Below are 14,834 nucleotides of genomic sequence, written 5' to 3' on the forward strand. Positions count from 1 at the left end.
AGCAGAGCAGTTGGACTAGACAATCTCCAATGTCCCTTCCAATCCCAAATGATTGTATAATTATGTGAAAATGATTAGTAAGATATACCATACTCCCAGGAAGAAAACGCAGTACAGATAAAACAAAACATCATCTGAGGGCAGTCTTTTATAGAACAGTGATTTTTAAAGAAATTCAGAGAAAGGCAAAATATGTATCATAGTTGTGAAAATATGGCAATGATAAATAATTTGGTTTCTGAATTCTGCATTTCCTGTCCCATGTCATTGCTGTCTTTCTTGGAGGGTGCTTCCTGAATTCTTCCCCTTCAACTTACAATCACAACTGCTACTTCAGAGTAGCAATTTCTAGTCTGAAAGAAAGCATGCTAACTGGTACTTGTGTAACTATGTAAACTGGCTATCCCCTTGGTTTTGGTAGATGGAATCATAATGATTTCTAGAATTATAGCAGAACAGTCAGTCCTTCATGGGAAATAGAAATCTAGCTGCTAAAAAAAAATAAAAAAAAAATAATAAAAAAAATAAGTTACCTATTTTTTCACCTAAAAATAACAAAATAATAAAACCACACATAAATTTCTGATTTACTAAAAAGCACACATTTTGAAGATATCTTATTCTTCTCACTTTTCTCCTGCGAGTTTCCTTTAAAAAATATATGTATATATATTCTTTGTACTCCCATTTTCTCAGTTGTCTATTTTTTCCCAACTTCAAGTGATACTTTTCTCACACAGTATTTTATTATGGATAAACCCAATTCTGGTTTTCTCCAGCTCTCACTACACCCCGTAGACTATTCGTCCTTACTTTCCTAACACGTTCTTTCCAATCCCAATCTGATACTCTGTTCTCACTTCGGGGATATCTGCAAGTACTCCCTTGGCAGCAAAACATGTAAGATATACTGTTGGATAAAGTAGGATACGGTAGTTGTACTGTCTGTGGTGGGTTGAACCTCACCAGCAACTACGCACCGACACAGTTCTTGCTCACTCCCCAATGGACTGGAGAGAAAAACAGAAGAGTTGAAGTGAGAAAACTCATGGGTAAATACAGGCAATTTAAAAAGCAAAGGAAAGATTGGGGGGGGGGGGGGGGGGGTGGGGGGGGGGTGGGGGGGGGGGGGGGGGGGGGGGGGCAGAGAAGAAAAAAACGGTGATGCAAAGGCAATCACACACCACTTCCCAAAAGCAGACTAACTCCCAGCCAGTCTCGCAGCAACAGCTGTCTTCAAGACCAACTTCCCATCCCACCTCACCTCAGTTTTTATTGCTGAGTATGACATTATACAGTATATCCCCTTTGGCCAGTCTGGGTCAGCTGTTCTGGCTGTGTTCATTCCTATCTTCCTGCGTACCAGCCTACTTGCTGGGAAGTGGGATAAAGAGAAAGCCCTGCTCCTGAGCAGTACTCACACAGAGTCAGCCAAAACACTGGGGTGTTATCGACACCATTTTAGGCACAAATCCAAAACACAGCACCACATAGGTGTCTGTGAAGAAAATTACCTCCATTGCAGCCAGACACAGTACATTGTCCAAGCAAAATAATATAAAAAAAAATATGGCATAAACAGAAGCAGTCCATGCACCATAGGGAAAAAAGAATCTGGCACATCCGAAGTAATCTATACTGCTATATCAATAACGTGTCTGTTCAGGCAGGGAACAATGGTTAGCCAAACCTGAAACATGTACATTGACATGTACATTTCTGTAAGTCATTCCAGTGATGTGACCCCAAAATGGTGAGCTAAAATTGGTCTTCAGAAAAAGGTTTTATTTTGGCTTGCAGTTACTGCCTGCTCTAAACACAGGCATGGAAGATTCAGCTCAGTGTAAATATACAGCATAACTTTTATAGAGAGTATGGGTCTTTGTTTCTCTCCCAGAAATCAATATTAAAAACATGAGGGGAAAATGAGGATTGGGACCTCTTTGCAGTAGCAGAATTTCCTTCTTGCTAATGAATATGGATACCAACATAGAAACCCAAAGCAAAATTTTCATTAAATAATTCCAATGTCATCATCATAGGTGATTAACATTAAAATGTTTAACATCGAAGCTTACATTACCAATTTGATTTATTTTTTATTACTCTTGAGTAACTGCCTGAGCTCCAGTGAGAACACTGATCTAAAAAGTGAGTTGCAGTTACTATCATGTGTGCCAGACCAGTACAAAAGGCTAGCAAAAAGAAACCAAAATCCACCTAGTTGGCTTTAGAGCACAATGGGCACTTGGAAGCTTCACAAGCTGCCTTTACAGACTGAACAGAAGTCAGTAATAATGAGCAGAGAGAGCATGCCTCCACACATCGTCTTTTCAAAGAATCAAGGCTTTTAATTGTCCCACTGAAAGCAAAGCTGATAGGGGTATTGAAAAAATACGAGATGATGTGGGTACAGAGTATTTATCAATACCCTGAGTTACGCCTCTGATGCCTGGGCCATTGGAAGCTACTACCTTCGGGTAGTCACGTTTTTCCCAGTAAGGGAGCTCAGGGACTTATGTATTTCTTATAATGTTTTCCTCATGAAAAGATTTTCAAAAGAGCACTTCAGCAACCCAATGTATTTACAAATCACATGTAATGTGATTGCTAATGGTAAGAGTCTCCCTAGACAAACAGAAATGCTTTTCATGAGCCTCACTTGCCAGCCTAGAGGACTCAAAGTGAAGCTGATTGTAAACTTCAGGAAGTGAAGTGTTTTAATTTCCCCCAGCATGTATGAAGGAAAAAAAAAAAAAGTGATAGAATCCAATCACAGAATCTGCTGTTCCCATTCCATTCAGTATAAGTTGTTCTACATTAATACACTTAACAAATATATTAGCATACAAACTAACTATGTAATGTGGAAGCAGATGAACATAATCTTGTTGTAGCTCCCCATCACTAGTAATGTAGACTCTGTCCTCTTGTACTTTTAGATTATTAAACAGGGGTCAGATTTACAGGACGTATGTGCACTCTCCAGTGACCATTACTGATCAAGTCTTCCCCATACACACACACACAGCATGCACTTCCAGTGGGAAGAGGCTGGTTTCCAAAGAATTGCATATCACTTGCTAAACTGAAAACTCAATTAAAATAGTAAAAATGGCTCGCTAATTATTAAACACTTCTCCTTATTCAACTTTAAAAGGCTTGGTATAAAATAAATGGAGGATTACACAGTCCTTCGTGTTTCCAACATAAGATTTGAATTTGAATCTGGTAGAATCAGAGGAAAAAAGAAATAATGTTGGACACAATTCCCCCCCCTCTCACCATACCCTTTTCTCCCCTTGAGAGAAGGAACTCAAGGAACATGTCTTGCTTTCATTCCCAAATACATAATGATGTTGAATGACATAGGATGTGTCATGCGAAGAATTTCATCAGTACATCCAGCCAATAGCATCACAAATTTTGTTGCAGGACTTGATGTCCTAGCCCTGTCATTCAAATGCTAGTGATCAAAAGATTTATCAGACACATTAGACAACAGTGTTCATGGGCTCATGGGAAGTATATTCAGAAGACAGATATGTGGAAGACAAGAGTTACAACAAGGAAGGTGGGAAAAAAAATGAAACTGGTAAAAGAATACTGCGTTTTCTAAATGGGAAGTTTAATTTGTTTAAATAGAAGATATAAGACATATAAAGAAAACAGTTTTAAATAAAAAGTCTTCCTTCAATTTGAAATGCATGAGATCTTGAAGAATTATAAGAAAACCTTCTGCTAATCATAAGGCTTTTTAATAAAAAGAGGTCAATCTAAATAGCATGTTGACCTAAGGAAAAAGAATTATAACGATTCATACATTTTACCTTTATAAAACATGATAATCAATACCCGTTCTGTTGTGTTACAAGCATTACAGTCAAATGCTCTTAATTAACAATACACATAAGTACAAAAGAAACAAATTATTTCATATGCAGCAGCTACCTCATTATTAAAATGCAATTATATTTATGGTGGCATGTTTACAATGCTGATGAAAATAGTAAAAGAATGCAGGAGTGTTTATTATCTATTTTTCCTAAACATGCAAAGTTATCTCTTGCCTAACAATCATATATTTGTTCGTCTCCCAGCTCCTGTAGGATTTAATTCATTCACTTGGATTTCACTCGAGTGCACTAGAGGAAATTTTGACTAATACATTCTGTTTTGAGGCAAATTTCAAGAAGCTGATTGATTTTGATGTCAATATAGTATAAGCCATTAAAATTTTCTTTCCTAATCTTTCACTTACTAATTTTGTAGAACAATAGAAATAGATACAATGCATTTTTATAATCTTCTGCACCCATTCAGCAAATAAAAAAAGAGCATTAGAAGAAAAAAATGTATTCACTGTGATATACTATGAAACAACAAAAAAAATGCAACTTAACTATGTCAGAATATTTATTACACTAATCCAATAATAATCCAATACCCACTTTCTACTGTGGCAAGCTCTATAGCTCTACAACTTGAAGCTGATACCAACGAACATGTGACTTAGACTAATATTTCCAGTTTTTTCTAATTTTGCATAAACATATATAAATTTAAAAGAACCATACAGAGCACTGTAACAAACACTCTTTTTTCAGCCTTACCTTACACATGCCTGAAATTAATCTACTTTTCATTGCAGTTCAAATTATGATTCTACAAAACAGACTGTCTTCAGAAGTCTGTAATGCTAAGCAAGCACATTTCGTCTTTAAAATTAAACAGCTCCAGTTTGCCTATCTGAAGGAAGAGGATTTGATTCTCTGAGTTCTCCAGGTACTTTCCTGCAGGAATTCAAACTCTTGAACAGAGTACTGTTATTTTTGCTTAATGCCTACTAGCACGAGGTGTTTCAATGAAAAGTGCAGGGCTAACAACAAATATTCTTCTCATTCTGAAAGTACATACAAAAGATCTTTTGACTTCATAACATTTAGGAGCTTTACCGACTTATAACCAAAAAAATCCCCTATGGGAAAAAAAAGGGGGTGGGGTAGTGGTATATGTATGTAAGAATGTAAGATTGATAAGAAAAAAAAGAAACAGGAAACCATGTTTATGTCTACTCTCAGTAACGCTGTTCCTCTTCTGTTTTATGCAAGTCAGAACTGACTGGATACCTTTGAACTTGTTTTGGAGTCTTGATATTTTTAGAGACTGGGGGTTGGTTATCTAAGGTAAAAAATTGGTACTTTGCCATGCTTTAATCCAGTTAACAATACAGTATAACTCCAAAATTCACAGAAAACTGGATTTCTGAATAGAGAGCACTGCTATATGTTAATGCCTGAATAATGCTTTAGGCAGAGGCTTTGAAAATACATATATAATGCATATATTTTTTCAGCATGAGAAAAAACTCAACTCACAGATGTATTCACTCTACTGAAATACTATATAAGTTGCCTTGATGCCGGATATTCATTGGTCTGAAAGAAAAAGTATGTTACCACTGTTTACTCAACTCCTTTGTTAATAAAATTACAGTGATTCAAAGAGATCAGCCTTAAAAGGGAGGTGGTTAAGATATCTACTGTCACACCTTTATGAAAATTGTTCTCTCTCACATCCAGTAACTTTTAAGATACAATCAATGTATGTGTTTATATCAAAGAAATTAAGTTGATCATTAAATTAACAAAATTCTCTCCATAAATATAACATTAAAATTTATTACTTTGATTACTGCTGTGAATTCCCTTTTCCTAGGATTTGTGCTCTGATGGCAATTTAAGTTAAGAATCTTCTAAAATAGAAAGTCTGCGAAGAATTTTTGTATGGGTTCCTATGCACCCAGGTTTTCAGGCTGTACAAAACAGTGGCTGAAACAGTCTTCAATGTTCTTTTATCAGCCAATATTGGCTGCTTGAAAAACTTCCTCCTGCTTCTAAATAAGTCCAAATCTGCCTTGAAGTTGAACTGACAGTTTGAAAATCATTCTATATATACATTAGGAACTATGTACTTTCATTTTTCTATTCTTATCTCCAATTTCTTGTCTAAAGTTTCCCTCTTTGAATAATAATAATATAAAAAAATACGAAAAGTGCCTTCAGGTGAATAGATCTTATCCTGGAAGTATGCAATAGCTGCAATAAAAGAAAACCAGATCAGAAAAAAACAAACAAAAAAAAAAAAAACGGATTTAATTGGAAAATCACAAAATGATTAAGTTTGGAAGGGACATCTGGAGGTCAGATACCTAGAAAGCAGGTTGCCGAGTACCATGTTCAAGTGGTTTTTGAAGATGTCGAAGGAAGGAGACTCCACTGCCTTTCTGGGCAACATATTCCAGTGCTCCATCACCAAATAATGTATGGGATTTATGTCATTCACCTTTGTGGGTCAAGAAATTACCTGTTTAATCGCTGACTAGAAAGCGGACACCTAGAAATGTCCTCAGAAAACTACACTTGAGAGCACCTGAAACGTTAAGACTCAAGGGGCTTCAAAAAATCAAGATCCAAGAGCCTTTGGATCTCTCTGGATCAAATCAGAAATGATCTGCCAAAAGTCCAGGAACAATGAACCATCCGTGCCTACTGAAGAAAGTTCTTAGGCCAAACCACTTCCGAGCTGAGAGTTACAAAAAGGAGCCTCCCACTAGGATGACTTGCTGTGGAACTGATATTTACTTGTCTGTACAAATGCACTCTCAGGAACATTCTTTATAGGCTAAAAGATACTGGCTATGCAAAACCATATCAAGCTTCCCTACAATTTCCCTTTGATTTCTTCTGCATGAACACTACTTCTCAGAGGAGGAAAGCGTGAAAAGGAAAGTTGTCAGTAGAGTCTCTGCAGAGCTGTCCATCAGTGTAATAGTTCAGAATTCATACTTACTCAAAATTAAAACAATCAGCCACCAGAAAATATAATAATAACACTGAAGAGATAAATGGATACACCTATACTTTTTTTGATTAAATAAACCATGGAAACACCTATATATTTTAAATTGCATATAGTTAAACAGTTAATAAACTAAACAATTTTAAATCACTGAAGCACAGTACACACATGAAGAAAATATAGTTGTAAATGGCAGAAGTTGCTTAACATTTAAATAAACAATTTGGTAATACTTTTGAGCAATAGAAAGGTTTTACAGGACCTCAGAGCATAAGTAAACAGATCAAACTTCAGCACTCGGCTCTAGGCAAGCCACAGTACAATGGTACCTGACCAAATATCAAAGTACATGGCTGTGCAGATGCTGTTAAAAATTAGAGAAAGTGGTTTGGGCTGTTTACTGGTATTAAATTCAGTGGGAAAACATAATCTAGGTAAACATTTCACCAAAATCCTACTGTCACAAAACAGTTCAGTTTTTCAATATCGCAGTTATCACAAAAATTTAAGTGTTTTATTTCTACATAGCAGCAGAGAAATACAGCTCTTTTGCTCCTTTTAATGAACTGTCTACATTTTCAGATCTGTTCAACATCTGATACTGTATTTGATCTAACTGCTGCTAAGCTTGATATTCTTGATGGGATTTGGTCAAGGAGCATACCAAGTACACAAGACAAGGTTTACTTTTCAGAACACAGATGTCTGTAGTCAGCAGGGTTCACAGAAAAGCTCATGGAACTCACTTTCAAAATGTATTTAACAGTAACTGTATACCTCTCATATTAAAATAATATAGACTAGGGTTTCTTGCAAGGCATAATACTGTAAACAATACCATAAGCACGGCAAATACCAGATTCATTCAGAATTCCAGTATTATTGCAATAGAAAATTTTGAGTAACTACATAATAGTATATATTTGTTTTGTGCAGGCATTTGAATTTGCGATAATAAAAGGCTTGTATGTGCCAATTCTCAATTATTTGGAAAAAAAAAATAACAGCAAGCCCCACATGCTCATAAAAGGCTATTTAATCAATAACAAAATAGTTCATTACTTTTTTTTTCTTTCTTTTTTTTTTTTTTTGGTGTACACAGGCCTGTATTATAATCCCTAGACTTGAATCATCCCTTCTTTTATAGGAAAGGCAATGAAGGGGTAAGAAGGTAACAGGACTTTTGAACAACAACAAAAATAAAAATTTAAAAAAAAAAGAATCTGGCAATTTGGCTCTGCATATGAAGTGAAAAGAGGAATATCAGACATCTTCTGGATTTCTGCTTGTTTTTTGACTTTGTTTTCAGCAGAAAATGCCATTTCCACAGTGAACTCTAAAGCCCATCTTATCTGCTCAACCATATGGCTTCTTTTGACTGATTATGGATGAGTTTTTTACATTGCTCGTATGTGTAGTTACGGGTAGTTCTGTTACCTCACAGAGTAGAGGCTGTGTTAAAAATGTTGTAAGCATTAAACACAACTTCACCACGATTCATGGATTTGTATAACAGCCTTTGCCTTACAGCATGGGAGTCAACTGCTTATGTGCTCAGATTCAGTAAATCATTTTTGCCTACAAAGAAAAGCATTCCAATATCACGGTACAAGAAGTGCGTTCTTTTACCTTATAAGTCTAGAACACAATCTAAAAGCAAATTATTATTTTAAACTTTAAAACAGCTCACTTTCCCTCACCTTTATTTATGTCAATGGGGATTCTGTCAAGCTTTTTATGGAGTCAGGATAAACCTAAATGCCTCATAACACGTTAATTTTCAAATAATATCTTAGGATTTCTCATTCCTATCCAACCACTGATTTCCCCCAAACAACATTTATAACTCCCGATTTAGAAGACAAAATCATCTTATCTCCCACCTATAAATTCTGCCACTGTTCGTATCTTCCATGTTCATACTTATCAGCAAATTACACTACATCTTATTGTTAGTCATACATAGTATAAAATAATTTTACTTTGATATTAAAGTAAAGATACAGTTGCAGAAAGCTAATGTTGTTGTCCTTAACCAACTGGGCTATACCCTGCCCAAGCAAGATTATCAAAATTTTCCATACTATGAAGTACAATCCAAGACAGTTTTTATTTTAATTGCACAAAACATGTTACTAATAAATATGTCAGTTAAAGGATTTATATATACATCTTTGGAAAACGGGGGAAAAAAGCACAAAAAATGCAGAAAATCTAATTAGTATGTTAAAATATTGTAAAACACTTAAAATATGCTGACACTGTCATGTTCATGTTTTCTAACATTAATGTTCCTTCAGGTTCTAGAAATAATTGTGATCTAATAGTACTATTTTCAAAATAAGTATGGGTGAAATTGGTGATAATTAAACCAATGTACTAAAAAAATAATTCTAAGTAGAGGGAGACTAGATATAATAAAACCTCATATAGTTTAAAATATAGTTTAAAAAGCTTATTTTAGTACTTCAGTATGATTTTTGTTTTATGCACTACATGCACTACAATGGATGTAACACGTTCTTTTCAATCAGCTAGACAAAATAACACCATGCAATTTCTATTATTGCTTATCATATTACAACATATCCATTTACAGGTAATAAGATTAGATTCATTGCTATTTTCATTTTGTAGAACATTTTTCATTCAATCTTCTTATGTTAAAAAAGGGGGGGTGGTAGAATTTCACCTTCATGAATAATAAAAAACAAATATTATCTTATCAGAAGCAACACATCCAAGCATGTTATATCCTATTTTGTTAATGTGACCAGAGAATAAAAAAAGAGCATCTTACCTCAAACCAAAGATATGTGATTGTTCATAACTGAATAAGGAATGAATTTTAGCTTCTGAATTCAAAATAATAAGCCTGTCAATGATATCCTGCCAAAGAAAGACAAATGTAAAAAAACCCTCTGTATTTCACACAGATAACAGTTCTTTAAGGATGTTTACTATAAAATGAAACCTATTATTAAAAAATAAATATTTAAATTATTTCTGTAATACGAGGTGCTTTCCACCAAATAAAGTCAATGGCAAGAAGAAACCATTGAGAAGGTTTGGAAAATAACTTAGTAATTAGATTTAAACAATCACTGAATATACAAAAAGATCCTGGCATGGCATGTATTTGAGTTCTTATTCAGTATTAAACCATGAGACAAATGCTAAACTGTTTTTTTGTTGTGTTTTTTTTGAAATGTTTTAAATGTGTATACATCTAATTTAATGAAAAGAACAGCAAATTCTTTAGTATAACACCCTCTCTAACACTGGTTCAGAACACAGCCACTTATTTTCAGAGGCCAGCATCCAAGGCCATCCATGACTAGGCTTGAATGTTGAGGATATCGTCTAATGTAATAGAGTTTTCTGAGTACTCAGACTCAACCATTATATGTTAATGTTAGATGAACACCCCCCTTTAACTGCCTATTTCCCTTCTGTTAACTACACAGTCTTGTGTGTCTAACTTGGACTTGCACAACCCACTTTTGCACACTACTTGGGTGAGAAAACCCCATCCAAAATATATTTATCTGTAACTCTTCAGGGAAATTCAGGGAAGAAGGACTTGGGGGTTCTGGTGGATGAAAAGCTTGACATGACCCAGCAGTGTGCACTTGCAGCCCAGAAGGCCAACTGCATCCTGGGCTGCATCAACACAGGAGTAATAAGCAGAGAGAGGGCAGGGATTGTCCCCCTCTGCTCTACCCTGGTGAGGCCTCACTTGGAGTCCTGTGTCCAGGTCTGGGGCCCCCAGCACAAGAAGGATGTGGGGTTGTTAGAATGGGTCCAAAGGAGGGCCACGAAGTTCATCAGAGGGTTGGAGCACCTCTCCTATGAAGAAATGCTGAGAGAGCTGAGGATGTTCAGCTTGGAGAAGATTCTGGAGTGGCCTAATTGCAGCTTTTCAATACTTAAAGAAGGGGTTAAAAAAAAGATGGAGTGCAACTTTTTTATCGGGCAGACAATGCCAGGACAAGGGAGAATGACTTTAAACTAAAAGTGGGAAGATTTAGATTAGAGGTTAAGAGGAAATTCTTCACTCAGAGGGTGGTGAGGCACTGGAACAGGTTGCCCAGAGAGACTGTGGATGCCCCATCCCTGAAGGTGCTCAAGACCATGTTGGGTGAGGCCCTGGGCAACCTCATCTAGTGGATGGCATCCCTGCCCATGGCAGGGTTGTTGGAACTAGATGATCTTTAAGGTCCCTTCCAAGCCAAGTCGTTCTACGAGCCTATGAATTTCAAACAATCGTATCAGTATTGCTATTTCTGGAAACCTAGAGAATTCCAGAAAACTGTTGCAAGTTCCACAAAAGCCAAAGTAACATACGCTTTCAAAAGTCATAAAAAAAAATCTACAAAAAAGATCTACAAAAAAAGATCTACACCAGTCTGAAAACTCTGAAATATTTATCATCTTCAGCATACATCTCCCCTGCTTCCAGTACCTCAGGTAACTTTATGACTGAGCAGTAGTATCTATCGGTGGACATACCAACACTGAGTGGATTGAAAAAAAAAAGAAACTTTTCACACCATTCACTCCTGAAATCAACAAAACAGTGTTAACAAAAAAAAAAAAACCTATGAGAATACTTTCCAAACATAATGTACACTATTATGACATACACAGTCTAAACAACAACTTAAACTATCACCAATCCAGAGCTTACACTAAGCAAACACTTTAATGCAACAGCAATTCATTCAAAGTGCTAGCTCATTAGCAAAGATCTAATTTTAACTGCCACTCAAGGTCACAGATTAAATTTGCCTGTGCTTCACAGATGAGAAAAAAAGAAATGGATTGTGGCTGGAAGAAGTAATACCAAATGATACTAACAGAATACTATTTTTCTTAAGACTAAAATATGCCTTGATCAGTAATTTTCCGGTTAGTGATTTTTTGTTTGCATGAATCATCTGTGCTATTAAGTAAGCCTGAGGTGCTTCTATTTTTATTTTTGAATCCACAGTGTAATAAAGCAATATTATATAAATACAAATATAGGTGTTTTCCAGCATTTGCTAGCATGTATGCACACACAGAGATAACTAAGTATGTCACTTTTTCTGTGGAAAACACATTCTCATACAAGCCAGTAAATGGGATCTTTAAATTAGGCACCAATTTTTTTATTATCTTTAGGATTTCAAAATGAAAATTTTGGTTAACATGAATTGATACGTGCATATACTGCCCTCATGCTGTATATAATACAAAAGGCAGAAAATTTCAAAGGAGAAGAAATAACTTACTTTTTATTACAGTAATAATTCTCAATAAAAATATCCTCATGTAACTATTATTTTTCTTTAAAATCTATAAAACTCTACTTACAATAATATCTGTAGGTACTTCACGGAGTGAATACATTGGTTTATTTGGTATATCCTGTTTACTCAGGAGCTCAAGAACTGCAGGATAAGTGAGCAAGTTTATCAGAGACAGAAAAGACTAGAGAAAGAAAATAAAAAGGATGACAAAAGGTATTGTTAGTCAGCTAAGTATAACCAAATGTATGTTCAAAATTATTTACTTTAAGTTTGTTCTTATCCTTCTTTGTAGGCTGGAATTGACATAGAGCTACCAAAATCACTGCAAACCTGGCAGGTGTATATACAATCAAAAAGTTCACTAGTCTCTGTGAAGTATGTACAAGCAATCAAATTTTATAAGTGGTGGCTTAGTAAAGTTGAACATTTTCCAATGGAATAAATGAAATTTAATTCTGGAAATAACTTCAGAATTGTTTTGAAAATCCTAACACTTGTACTACCATGCAATTCTAAATTTTAGAGACACAGCATGCTCTAAAACACATTTTTCATAGAATCATAGAATATCCCGAGTTGGAAGGGACCCACAAGGATCATCAAGTCCAACTCCTGGCAACCCAAAATTTTTCTCCCTGATCTTACTACAGTAACTTAAGACTTGAACTGATAGCTAGTATTTTGAGAATTTCACTTCTCTCATGCCTATTTACTGTTATATCACCTTTAATGGAACCTTGGCATTGTGATCCGCCATGTAACAGAAGAATTTTTTCAATTAACCATTATTTGACTAGCATATTATATCAATTTTGCCTCATATGAGAGAAAGCAGGTATAGTTGCAATAAAAGACTAGTGAAAGTTATGTAACATAATATCTGAAATACAGTACTGTTTTTTTCCATGCCAGTAAAGAAGATTATTAATTAACTTCTCACCTTCTGACAGCTTTGGTCAATAGGGTCAACTGGAGTAGATTTGGGTTGAGTTATCCTCACATCATCTTTTCCGCACTCCAAAAGAGTCCATAATTCAGTTACAAGGGCCTTTATAAACCCTAAAACATTTTTTTGTTTTAATCGTGAGAATGGTAAGAACACCAGAAAAACAATTTTCATATTAAAAAAAACATTTTACACCACAATTTTAACCCAGATTCTCAAAATTTTCTACATTGTGGACTAAAATTTCACAAGACAGACTGCCTGAGTCTTACTCTCTCCCTTCTATTCTCAATCCTTTGGTCAAATCACCTTTCTACAGCAGTGTGCTTATATTCAATTTTACAGTAGCAGTTCACAAAGAATATTGTACTACAGTAGGATGATATTTATATAAATTGCATGTTTCATGTAAATGAGCTGCTGATGTTTCTTAACAAGTTAACTTCTCAAGACTTAGCTAACATTGGCTCTGGGTTTTATTGGTGAGTTATTGTAAATTTGTATATACGCACAATTTATTGATGAGTTATAGTACGAAAATGGTATAAAACATACCATAATGACTGAAAAAATATTTTTAAGGGAAACACTATGAGCTGAATTTAAATAGTTTAGTAATAACAATAATATTTTTAAAAAAAGGAAAAATAGCCATCTACATTTGAAATCTCCAAGTGTAAATTACAAACTTAATATAAACTTCACAGACATTACACAACCTGCTCTAAGGGCTGAAAATCAATGCTGATTATTTTTGATCTACCATTTTTCTTTGATGCTGAAGGCCATAAGAAGCAAGAGAACCTTAAATAGGACAGATGGATTTACTCAAGTAAGTCTGCTCCCTGCTCTCTGAAAAATACCAGAGGCATAAATAATAAACAAATAACAATCAGTTTCCTTGACTGGCAGAATTTCCCTGCCTTTGTAATAATCTTTCAGCCAAGTCACTTTAATTACACACCAACCATTTCTAGATACTCAAAGAGAATATATGCAACTTCTGTACCTCACTGAATTCCTTAGCAACTCAAGGATAGCTTTACTTTATTGCTAAGATTCTAATTAACACAACGACTATCTAGACACCTGTGTGGTATTACAACAGTTAATTTCTCTGAACATGAATTCAAAAAAAATCTCAATTCTGTCTCATTGTTGCACCAGAGCATAAACGACATTCAGGTCTATGAAGCTTCTCACTCTGAGCTGTCAGTAGCCATGGAAAAGTGCATATAAATTACAGAAATCAACACTTAATAATTCTGATCTGCCAATCAATAAGTACTTGCAAATTATTAACAGCTTTTTATTATTATTATTATATTAACAGTCATAAATGCAGAAACAGGAAATTTCTGGAAATCAAAAACAATGAAATAAAAATTTGTGTAACGTAGGGGGGGGGAAAAACCTTCATCAAGATAAGTGAATGACTTTGAAGTCTGAAAGAATAAATTTCCCTGAATAATAATAATAATAATAATAAAACAATAGGCATTTAAAGAGCCTTTGATAATAATGCATAATTATTCCAGTCTGTTCATCTTTTTAATATCTTTCCCACCATTTTTTTCTACTGTGCAAGACAACAGCACATAACTATTCTTGTAACATCCTTCTTAAAATTACCTGAACTCTGTACAGCTACTGCACCTGTTGGTGTTGTTGCCAGTTGTGCAATAATCACTCCATTACCAAACTCTTCACATTTGTTTGTCTGTTAGTAACAA

The 14,834-nt window shown here is 35.0% G+C and overlaps 1 protein-coding gene across 1 annotated transcript in view; it reads right to left on the minus strand.

Moving 5' to 3' along the window:
* The window catches only part of TBC1D32 (TBC1 domain family member 32), an 86,760-nt gene that overhangs the window by 43,030 nt on the left and 28,896 nt on the right, over positions 1-14,834 (minus strand). Inside the window, 4 exon segments of the mRNA XM_040552477.1 lie at positions 9,662-9,750; positions 12,220-12,336; positions 13,096-13,214; positions 14,734-14,821. Of these exon segments, the coding sequence (XP_040408411.1) occupies positions 9,662-9,750; positions 12,220-12,336; positions 13,096-13,214; positions 14,734-14,821 (413 nt within the window).

Source organism: Cygnus olor, chromosome 3, assembly GCF_009769625.2.
Source record: "Cygnus olor isolate bCygOlo1 chromosome 3, bCygOlo1.pri.v2, whole genome shotgun sequence".
Lineage (NCBI taxonomy): Eukaryota > Metazoa > Chordata > Aves > Anseriformes > Anatidae > Cygnus > Cygnus olor.